Below are 12,248 nucleotides of genomic sequence, written 5' to 3' on the forward strand. Positions count from 1 at the left end.
CCTGCTTCAATTTTTAAATATTTGCTCATGAGGTGCTTTCCATTCATTTGAATGGAAATTTCATCCATAATGATTGGTATAAAATGTTCTTAAGCCTTAGGCCATGAAGAGCATTCTGGCTATTTATGGTACAGAAGCAAACTCATTGGTTATTTCATTTGAGTAGCTAGAGTCCTTTTACTGAATCTTCAATAATGTTCCGTAATGTGTACCTTCAAATCGTATTGAACTCAAAACTTCAGATCGTGCAGAATCCAGCTGCGAGAGCAATCATGGGCTTCCCTAAATATGCCCATATCACAGCAACACTCCGCAGTCTGCATTGGTTGCCGATCAGTTTCCGGTCACAATTCAAAGTGTTGGTTATGACCTATAAAGCCCTTCATGGCACCGGGCCAGATTATCTCAGGGACCGCCTTCTGCCGCACAAATCCCAGCGACCAGTTAGGCCCCACAGAGTGGGTCTTCTCTGGGTCCCGTCAACCAAACAATGTCGGTTGGCGGGGCCCAGGGGAACGGCCTTCTCTGTGGCGGTCCCGACCCTCTGGAACCAACTCCCCCCAGAGATTAGAATAGCCCCCACCCTCCTTGCCTTTCGTAAGCTCCTCAAAACCCACCTCTGCCATCAGACATGGGGGAATTAAGATAATCTTTCCCTCTAGGCTTCTACAATTTATGCATGGTATGTTTGTATGTATGATTGGTTTTATAACAAGGGTTTTTAGCTGTTGTAGTATTGGATTTTTACATTCTGTTTTTTGTCACTGTTGTTAGCCGCCCCGAGTCCATGGAGAGGGGCGGCATACAAATCCAATAAATAAAAAAAATAAATGAATGAATAAAAATAAATAAATAAAACCCTCATATGCAATTAATCAAATTTTCCCAAACAAAATTGGGATGTTCCAATTTGCCTGCCAAAACCTTTTTGTTCACCAGTGAGTTTCACACAAGGCTCTGCTTACCTGCCTGGATGCCACCACTTGGGTTCTTTTACCCTATGAACATGTACAGAACACTTTGCACATGTGCAGAGGGTAAAAGAATCCAAATGGCAGCATCCGCATGGGTGGGTGGAATTTCATACTGCCTTCACAACCGGATCTCCAACAACTGACAGGCATATCTGAACCGGAAACATTTCAACCCTGGCGCATACATACTCTCCACGGACACTGACAGGCTACTTGGAGAATCACTAATTCTCACTGTTAGAAGATCAAATCTGTAGAATTGAGTATTCTCAAAATTTGTTTACTCTTGGATGGAGATATACCATTTTTCATGTAATACTTTGTTTAGCAAGGAAGGATGCAAATTAATTGCAGTTCCGTGATTCATTACACCTCTGGGACCTTTAAACGAATAGCTCTAGGAGAAGACACATACATGTTGTCTGAGAAAAACATTGTTTTATCTCAAAAAGACCAGCTACATTTAACTGACAACTGCAAATGATGGCCATAGCACGATCCCTAATTCCATTCACCCTACTGTGATTCTGTGTGAGGGACAGTGAGAGGTTGTCTCCCAAAACTTGCTATCTGGGAGGCCACAGATTTCCCACATACCCAATTGCCCTGTCCCATTCCCTCGTGTTCATAAACTCATTTTTTGGCTCTTCCCAGTGACTAAAGTTAATTAGAATTACATTCTAGAAGTAATTTTCTTTATTTCTGACAAATCTCTACAGCTAGTGGTAACCATAAGGAAGCAGCCTGTGTTTAGGTTTAACTTGACAAATGATGGGAAATTATATGCGTTTTCTCCAGTTCTTCTTACACAAACATTTCACAGAACCATTTAAACTATCGACATAGTTTCATTGTGAGTGGCTAGGTTTGAATTTGCTGTCGAGATATTACAGGACCTGATGAAATTCCAGCTAACTCTGATACATTATGCATTGGCATTCAAACAAGACCACCAGCGAATCTGTAACAGAAACACTGGGAATTAAATAAATTCCAATCCGAGCTCTTGCTTTGAAAGGGGGAGAGAAAGTAGTCATTTAGCCTAACCATATTTTGAATTTGAACATGTCTCACTTGTTGTCGAGTAAAGTTGGCAAACACTCTTGAAGAAACAAAACCGCCTCAGGGAAGATGACAGGTGGGAATTAATTTTATGCATTGCAAAAAGAGGCAATGTGAGACACTCAGTCCAAGGAAGTCCTCCCCCCCCCCGTGCCGCCCCAAATGAAACGTTTGAACGAGGACCAAAGCCAATGACCTGAAAATGCAGCTGAAATAATGATCAGCGTTCATTTATTCATAAGGCAGGTTCATGGTAAAATCCTAAAACAAGGGTCTGGGGATCTCCCAAGAGCTGTAGATTAGGAACTGAGGAGGATGCTTTATCTCTATAAAATTTTTGCAAACTATTTGTAACAAGGATAAATATTAAGGGCAACGTATTATTAGGTTTCACTTCACACCTCTGCAACATTCACACTTGCAACTAAGCATAGAAGGGATGGGTCCATGGGAGCCGTCCCGAGTCTTCGGAGAAGGACGGCATACAAATTTAATTAATTAAATAATAATAATAATAATAATAATTAATAATAATAATAATAATAATAATAAGCTGCTAGAGAAATTAGTGAAATACGAAGATCTAAAAATCGAGCTGCAACGACTCTGGCATAAGCCCGTGAAAGTGGTCCCAGTGGTACCTGGCACGCTGGGCGCAGTACCAAAGGATCTCAGCGGACATTTGAAAACCATCGGAATTGACAAAATCTCCATTTGCCAATTGCAAAAGGCTGCTTTACTGGGATCGGCAAACATAATTCGCCGCTACATCACACAGTCCTAGGTGCTTGGGAAGCGCCCGACTGGTGATGAAATACGAAATTCAGCATAGTGATCTCGTTTGCTTTGTTGTACTGACATAATAATAATAATAATAATAATAATAATAATAATAATAATAATAATAATTTTGTGGATTCCATTTATAGTTAGATCCATCAGTTCCCCATATACAACTCACAGGTGTTTTATTGAAGGCAAGGTTAGACAATTAATGCCCCAAGGGCTGTATATAACTCTTTTCCAGTTGCCCATAAACTTCAGTCCAATTTCAAAACTTATCATCAGTCATGTCTGGCAGCTGGACATTACTATTATTTTTGTGGTTTGTGATTTAGGTGAACGAGAAGTAGAAGTCAAAAATAAATGTTGCCTTCCATTGAACCATTGCCTTCACTATTCTTTACCCATCCCCATGAGTGTTCCACAAAAATAATAGAAGACACTTTTCTGTTTTAAAGAATTAAAACAGAAATAGTGTTGAAATAATAATAAAGAATTCTTATACCTTATAATAAAGGTATAATGGGGTGGAGTAATTGGGAAGTGTTTACAAATGTTATAGGAGTAAGAGAGCCGGTTTGTGCAGTGATTAAGGCTAGAAGTAGTGAGTTCTAGTCCTGTCTTGGGCAATAGGCATAAAGCCAGCTGGGTGACCTTAGTCATTTTCTCTCAGCCCTAGGAAGGAAGCAATGGCAAATCACTTCTGGAGATCTTGCCAAGAAAACTGCAGGGGCTTGTCCAGAGTCAGCATTGATCTAAGACAGGGCTCTCCAACCTTGGCAGCTTTAAGACTTGTAGACTTCAACTCCCAGAATTCCTCAGCCAGTTGAAGTCCACCAGTCTTAAAGTTGCCAAGGTTGGAAACCCCTGATCTAAGGCCCTAAATTTAACCCTACTGTTGTGTTCACATTTACTATACACTTGTACTGTTTTGGGTGTAATGAAATGTAACAATCAGCGTGTAGCAAAAAGTAAACAAACCAAACACTCATAGTAAGAACCCCTCAAAAGAGGAAAAGTCAATTAATCACAAGTTTCAGATCCGCATGACAAATAATCTACAGGGTCTCAAATTTCATTTCAGGTCATATAGACCCGAGCATAGCAGCAGGGTTAAGGCACTAAAAAAAAGGACTAAGGATTTTAGCATTTTCTGGAAATGTTCAAAGCAGTCTTTGGAGTCTTAATTCCAGATGCAGCTGAATGATCTATACCCATTAGAAGGATGGGATACAGAACTTTGCATAAAATAATAGATGATTTCTTCTTGCTGCAGCTGATGCCGTAGAATCAAATTAGTTTCATGATGTGTACAGGTAGTTTAAAATTTAGATACAGTTGGGTATAAAATCATGCATTTAGTACACTGGCAAAACCTGTGAATTGATTTTGTATGTGTTGACTGCATAGCCATATAGTGTGCAGTCATACATCCAATGAACTTTTAACTTCTGTCCCAATTGCAAAATGAAAAGGGATTGCTTAAGTATTTAACTACACCTAAAATATATATAGCTATAAATCTAGTTCATTCTGTGAGGCGTTTAGACCTGAGTTGATTCCCTTTTCCAAACTTCTGGGTATAAGGGTGAGGGTGGGAAAAAGTGCAATGGAGATTATCTAGTTTAATCATTTATAATTAATGACACTCTGGAAATATTCCAATCCTAGCAATGCCTGCTCTCTATAAAATGAGCGTGCACATCTGCTGTTTCAGTTAGGACAGTGGGAGTTGACTGCAAGAGAATTCTCTTAGAAACCCAAATCTCTGCTAAGTAAGGAAGATGGGTGTGCTTAGAAATATGAAGCAGTTTGATGCAAATCACACTGGTGAGATTAACAGAGCTGTCTCTTCCGTGAGCGGTTAAAAGTGAAGTCAAAGAGACTCTCTGTGTATGATTCAGAAAACAACATTCACAGTTCCTTTCCAAACTGCTGCAAACGTCCACTGCCGGTTGCTGTTTATTTTTAAGTTCAAAAAGCACAAGAAGCTCTAGTTGCCGTTTAGTGCTAAAGGATCCAGGATAGCAGGTAAAAGCCGTTAATCCCAAGCAAGCTGCAGGGCAGGCTAAGAGTTGAGAGATGACAAAAGTTAATTGGAAGCATCAGCAGTCTAAAAAGAAGATGTGTTTGCAGTAATATCTTCAGAAGAGAAAGTTTGCAAGGAGTACTTTTAAAAAGCAGTGGCTCTGGAGAGGTGAGTAAGGGAGATTTTTAACCTCTCTTTTTAAAAGAAAAATAATGTGAAACATAGAAGAGATTTGAATTCATCAAGGAAACTTTTCAGCTATAGCTTTTTAATATAGCTTCTGTCAGTTTAAGATAAATTTGATCACATATACATTCTTGTCTAGATAAAGGTATTATTGGGTCACACTTTTTACTAAATCTGCACTTATATTCTACTAGTTTTTCTCATCATTCCTATCATCCTTTTCCTACTTCTTAGGACTGTATGACTTTAACTTGAATCTTGTATCCTAAGATTTTTATTAATATTGATTGTTTCTTCATTGCTTATTTGACCCCTATGACAATCATTAAGTGTTGTACCACATGATTCTTGACAAATGTATCCTTTTCTTTTATGTACGTTGAGAGCATATGCACCCAGACAAATTCCTTATGTGTCCAATCACACTTGGCCAATAAAAATTCTATTCTATTCTATTCTATTCTATTCATTCTATTCTATTAAACATTTTAGCTTTCTGGATTAGGAAATGAAATATATAAAGTTTGGTTATTGTGAGACTTTATTTTGTTTGTGGTGATTTTCTGGTATGTGAACGTTGGTTTTATTTTGTTTGATTCTTATTATATTTGGAATTATTGTTCAATTATTTTTCAGGATTGTCAAGCTGGATGGTTCCATACCCATTGAGTTCATGTTTGTTTCTTTATTTGAAATATAGCTTTGGTTAGACAGTTTCCAAACTACAGTATATCAGTATAATGGGGATAAACACTTAAATGTAGATTGTTTGATCCGGAGCAGTTAAGAAAGAGATGGAGTTTTCAGTAAACTTGCAATTGAAATAAAACGTTTAGCAAATTTAATTGCCAAAAATCGATCATATCGGTCTCCCCCCCCCACAAGTCCAAGAATAGATAATAGATAGATAGATAGATAGATAGATAGATAGATAGATAGATAGATAGATGTCATTTCTGTATATAGATATTTTGAAATATTGTTAAATACTGAAACACTGTGAAAGCAAATCATGTTTATTTGGAGATTTTGTTCAAATCCAAAGCGCCAACAATCTTGTATCTCTCCCCCCCCCTTCTCTCTCCCCCAGAACCAGCAGACATTTTAGATCCCCAACCCACAGGAATGAATGAAAATGCAACCTCTTTGGTTCAAAGCAGCAGTAGCAACAATGCTGCCAGTTGCAATAATTCTTCAGCCATCCCCCAGCCCAATTCTGCAGTTAAACCTTGGCGCAGCAAATCATTAAGTGCAAAACACGCAACCCCAACGTCCACATTAACTGTAAAACAGCAAGTTCAGGAATCCCCCAAACCTGTTCCAGAGATGGTCAAAACTACTCCCAATGGTCAGAGATCAATGCTGGAGAAGTTGAAACTCTTCAATACAAAAGCGGGTTCCAAAGCATCTTTTGAATGTCCGGGGTCTCGGGACACTAGTTGTGAAAGATTAGAGGGCCTCTCAAACTTTGAAGAAAGTGAGGAAATGGAAGCTGCAAACCAGAACTTAAACACCCCAGGACCCACATCAAACAGTCCCAAAATTGCACTTAAGGGAATTGCACAACGGACATTTAGTCGGGCTCTGACCAACAAGAAGAGTTCCCCAAAGGGCAATGAAAAAGAAAAAGAGAAACAGAAAGAGAAAGAAAAGGAGAAAGAAAAAGAAAAGGAGAAAGAAAAGGAAAAAAACAAAGATGTGGCCAAGAGAACTTCCGTGACAGAAAAAGCTGACCTGAAAGAAGAGCTGAAGGAAGAACAGGTCCCGCCTGCTGTAAACGAAATGCCAAAAAAATCCTCCAAGATTGCAAGCTTTATCCCAAAGGGAGGAAAGCTCAACAGTGCCAAGAAAGAAGCAGCTGCCCCTTCACATAGTGGAATACCAAAACCAGGGATGAAAAACACCACAGGGAAATCCTCAAGTGCCCCAAGTTGTTCTGCAAAGGAAGGCGAAAGGAGCCGAAGCGCAAAGCCGGCCTCCAGCCTCTCTCATCCAAAAGCACAGCTAGATTGCAAGAATTCAAGTTCCACGTCGAGTTTAGCCTCCATGGATGGGAGAGGAATGGGAGGCTGGTCAGCTTTAACCTCCAGCAGCAGCAGCCACGCTGTCAATGGGCCAACTAATAGTACCACCCAGACAACAGGAAGCAATACTGTGAGTGTTCAGCTACCTCATCCACAACAGCAATACAGCCATCCAAATACCGCCACAGTAGCTCCTTTCATGTATAGGTAAGAAGCAATTTTTAATCATGACTTGTCATAGCTTTCCTGAAGGAGGAAGACAACTATAGCAACTGCTGAGTTGCTTGGTATTATTTATTTTGAACAGACATGGACCACAGCGCATATTATGAGATCGGGGAAATGCATGTAGTCCTTGGAAGGTTGGCCAATTGCAGCCACATCTTTCTTTCTTTCTTTCTTTCTTTCTTTCTTTCTTTCTTTCTTTCTCTTTCTTTCTCTCTTTCTCTCTTTCTCTCTCCCCCTGCCTTCCTTCCTTCCTTCCTTTTTTGTTTGTTTGTTTATTATTTGTTTATTTATTTATTATTCCTATCTATCTATCTATCTATCTATCTATCTATCTATCTATCTATCTATCTATCTATCTATTTTCTTTCTATCAATCTATCTATTTTCTATCTATATACCTACCTATATCTATCTATCTATCTATCTATCTATCTATCTATCTATCTATCTATCTATCTATCTATTTTCTTTCTATCAATCTATCTATTTGCTATCTATATACCTACCTACCTACCCACCTACCTATCTTCTATCCATCTACCTACCTACCTATCTATCTATTTTCTATCTATCTATCTATCTATCTATCTATCTATCTATCTATCTATCTATCTATTTTCTTTCTATCTATTTTCTATCTATATACCTACCTACCTACCTACCTATCTTCTATCCATCTACCTACCTACCTATCTACCTACCTACGTACCTATCTATTTTCTATCTATCTATCTATCTATCTATCTATCTATCTATCTATCTATCTATCTATCTATTTTCTATCTCTATACCTACCTACCTATCTATCTATTTTCTATCTGTATACCTACCTACCTATCTATCTATTTTCTATCTGTATACCTACCTACCTACCTATCTATCTATCATTTCAAGTTCTAGGCTGCCCTTCTCCAGAGATTCAGAGCGGCTTTTTAACCTTTATACCTTGTTCTAGCTCTGCTACTTTTTTGTAATGTGACCTTGGCATAACAGTTAATGGCAGGGGCGGATTCCCATTACCGCTGCTATTGGTACTTTGTGTGCGCAGCTTCATTTCTTCTGGGTGCACATATCCCAGTGTGGTTTTGCTTCTGCGCATGTGCAGGAAGCAAAATCTCATGAGGAGACGCTCGTGCGTGCGAGATTTTGGTGGGGCTTTTTGCTTCTGCGAATGCACAGAAGCAAAAAAAAATTCTCCGAAATATCACATGCGCGTGCATCCCCTTGCAAGATTTTGCTTCCTGTGCATGCACCAAAGCAAAACACGCTGGGACTCATGCATGTGCTCACAGGAGAATAGAATCTGCGTGCGCAGCACAACTTTCGCTACCGGTACACCGTCCTCAACTGTACCGCTAGCACAGTGTTTCCCAACCTTGGCCACTTGAAGATATCTGGACTTCAATTCCCAGAATTCCCCAGCCAGCATTTGCTGGCTGGGGAATTCTGGGAGTTGAAGTCCAGATATCTTCAAATGGCCAAGGTTGGGAAACACTGCGCTAGCAATCCACTACTGGTTAACGGTTATGTGTAGCTTTTGACTTGAGAAAATATGCCACCATTTGGCTGAAGACAGTATACTATTACATACAAGAAAAGTTCTCTTCTCATGCAGCTCCTCCTCTTTCTTTTGAACAAAAAGTGATAGGTAGGTAAAGAGAAAGTTCATTATAATGTAAACAATGATTTTACATTATCAAATCATAGTTTGTTATCTTTGTGCCAAAACCTAATGGCACTGAATTGGTTTGGATTCAGAATTAAAAGTTATTCTCTGTAGTTATATGATATCTACAGAAATATTCTGGCTTGATACATTGGTTAAAAGTAGATGCCAACTGCACTGGTTTTGTTGATATAATTCGACAGCCAGCTTTGTTGTCTGAGGAATGCTGGGAATTGAAGTCCACCAGTCTTAAAGTTGCCAAGGTTGGAAATCCCTGAACTAATCAGTTAGTTGCTACATTCCAATATCAACCAAAGCCATAATCTGGATAACATTTTTGGAGGCTGAAAATGTGAATTCAGTCTTGTCTAATGTGCCTAAGACATTATGTGATTATAGATATATTTTGGTAGGAAAAAAAATTGAGTGCAAAAATGGACAAGAAGAAAGCCAAAAAGGTGAAATATGAATTACTGTAATACAATAGATTGCATGATTAAATAATATTATACCTATGACATGCCAGACCCTCCTAAGAAGAAAAACCACCATAAGAGCTCAGTTATTTAACACCATTCATCTCACTCCAAATATTTTATTAGCCCAATTGCATCCATCATTAACAGCCATTATTATATCAGTCCATGGATAAAGAGGGATAGGATGGGATGGATAGGATAGGATAGGATAAAATAGGATAACCTGACTGCAGGAAATACAACTTTAGTAACCAAGTAGTTAATGCAGGGAACTCACTACCTGACTCTGTAGTATCATCACCTAACTCCCAAAACTTTATCCTTAGACTATCCACTGTTGACCTCACCCGATTCCTTAGAAGTAAGGAGCATGCATAAGTGCACCAGCGTGCCTACCATCCCCTGTCCTAATGTTTCTCTCTTACTAGTATCATGTATATAAACATTGTTATATTTTGTATACTACCAATGCGTACTTGACTAAATAAATAAATAAACAAAAATAAATAAAATAGGATAGGATAGGATGTGGAAGGGACCTTGGAGGTTTTCTAGTCCAGCCCTCTGTTCAAGGAAGAGACCTTATACAATTTGAATAAAACAGAACAGTGCAGGAATACAGTAGTCCCTCGCTATATTGCGCTTCCCCTACCGCGGCTTCACTTCATTGCGGGTTTTCAAGAAATATTTCTTAGGATATATGAGAGACAGAGAGAGATTACGTATACGTATGAGAGAGAAAGAGAATGTTGTTGCTTTATTGTTTTTATTATTTTTATTAGTTTTAAGTTATATTATATATGTACTACTGTGATATGTATTTTGTAAGAGCGTGGGAAGGGTTTATAAACACTTAAAACAATGAAAACTTACCAAACAATTACAATATAAATACTTAAATAAGTACTATCAGTCGATAAATTCCACATCGCGGATTTCACCTATCGCGGCCGGGTCTGGAACGTAACACCAGCGATAGGTGAGGTCTTACTGTACATCCATAGTCTTCTTTCACAAGTTCAGCCGAAATGATATTAAAATAGAAGATGAAAAGCCGTGTGATTTTATTTCCAATACAAGTGACCTCCAGTAGCACTGGCTTTTTTTATTAAAAAAAATGAATGCATTGAGACTTTCTATTTATGTGAAGCAATGGTGTTTGTTGGTCCAAACTAATGTAGTGATGGAAGGGAGGACTCCAAAATACTATTGCTATCCAAGGGAGCACAAAAGCCAGCATACAAATGTGAACATGGAAAATTCACTTTCCATTTTGTTTGTTTTTAATGCCAGGGGATAGGTATAAATCAATGAAAAGATAGTCACCATCAGTATTCAATATTTCTTATGCTATTCCATTTCAACTAATTCCTCAAAGAATCATTAGAAAAATTAACTAGAAAATTCTAATTATTTTGACCATTTGCAAATGCTATCATATCTTTGTTGCAGAATTTCAGGTAATTTTTCTAAAATGTTTTCTCTTCCTTTAATAGCTATGATAGAGATGAAAAAAATAAGTAGGTGAAGAATAGCCAGCGTGAATAATTAATATCTCATTGAAGTTTCTTGCCCTCTGTTGGATGAAAGCCGTGCAGACTATTGATCTGATTGGAAACTTAATTTAGAAGTTGTTTAAAATGATGGCAGAAGGCCCTTAGACAGCAGAAATTTCTTTTTTTTTTACAGTTCAGTGCCTCTTTCAATTTCTAGGACATAACACAACATGGGACTAATAAATTATGTACAGTCAGCATGCTAGTGTATCCTGTGGAAAAGACACAATGCTATACTGGAAAGCATTGTTTTATTGATGCCAGACTTCTTTTTGTCAAATGAATGAGTGAGTGAGTGAGTGAGTGAGTGAGTGAGTGAGTGAGTGAGTGAGTGAATGGATGAATGTGTTTCCTTTTCGCTTTACCTCTATTTTGTATTTCAGATCCCAGACAGACAATGAGGGAAACATAACAGCAGAGTCCGGTACTGGAGGAGGAAGCACAAACATGGAATCTGTTCCCTGCACAAAAACTGGACAACCTATTTTAGAAGATCTTTCTGGTAAGAGACGGGATGTGTTGAGTGTATTGGCTCTCTGAATCAGAAGATTTTTAAAAAATGCCTTCCCAGAAGGTTTATTTTGCTTATTTAGGCTGTGGCTTTCATGAGAGTGAGGACCGCATGCACATTCATTCTTGGTGTTGCGTGTTTACTGAGTTTTTCAGTATCTTGACTACCAAAGCAGCTAATCTCAGGTTCTTACTCAGGAGAGTCACTATTTTGTGAATCCAGTTAGGATATTATGTAAATCCTTTTTTTTAAAAAAAAGGATATGTAACAATGAAAAGGCCCACTTGTGCTTCTTTTCAATGTTAATTCTGTGTTAAATAACTACTGTGAAGCTTATGTAAAATGGCCAGAATGTTTTATTTAATTGTTTTTTAATAATAATTTTAAAATGCCACAGAACTGTGCATCTCCATCATTCCATGTGTTGTTCTAGACCAGGGATTCCCAACCATTACCAGGCCGTGGCCTACTCAGAATTTAGCTGCATGAGTGGCTGGCCAGAGCGCATGCACAGCTCAACTTCCATAAGTGGCAGGCCATGGGCACTTGCACACATATGACCTGGCCCGCCACATGTACCAGCTTGCTGGTCATGCAAGGACTAGGTGTGTGCATACACCGGCCCACTAGTACAAGGGTTTTGTGCATATTTGCGCAGGCCCGCTCATGTAAGGACTGTAGGTGTCCATGCAACATCTCACAATTCACACTAAGACTGTGTGTGCGCTTACATGGCCCATCGTTCTCCTC

At 38.6% G+C, this 12,248-nt stretch overlaps 1 protein-coding gene across 5 annotated transcripts in view; it reads left to right on the forward strand.

Moving 5' to 3' along the window:
* The window catches only part of NAV2 (neuron navigator 2), a 395,483-nt gene that overhangs the window by 189,197 nt on the left and 194,038 nt on the right, over nt 1–12,248 (forward strand). For 4 of the 5 annotated variants that reach the window (XM_070761666.1, XM_070761675.1, XM_070761699.1 and 1 more), the window contains 2 exons: nt 6,125–7,265; nt 11,371–11,489. In XM_070761666.1, the coding sequence (XP_070617767.1) occupies nt 6,125–7,265; nt 11,371–11,489 (1,260 nt within the window). Of the gene's footprint in view, nt 1–4,534; nt 5,017–6,124; nt 7,266–11,370; nt 11,490–12,248 lie in introns of those variants that run through there. The other variant, XM_070761686.1, reaches the window with a different exon arrangement.

The sequence above is a fragment of the Erythrolamprus reginae genome, chromosome 1 (assembly GCF_031021105.1).
Source record: "Erythrolamprus reginae isolate rEryReg1 chromosome 1, rEryReg1.hap1, whole genome shotgun sequence".
NCBI lineage: Eukaryota > Metazoa > Chordata > Lepidosauria > Squamata > Dipsadidae > Erythrolamprus > Erythrolamprus reginae.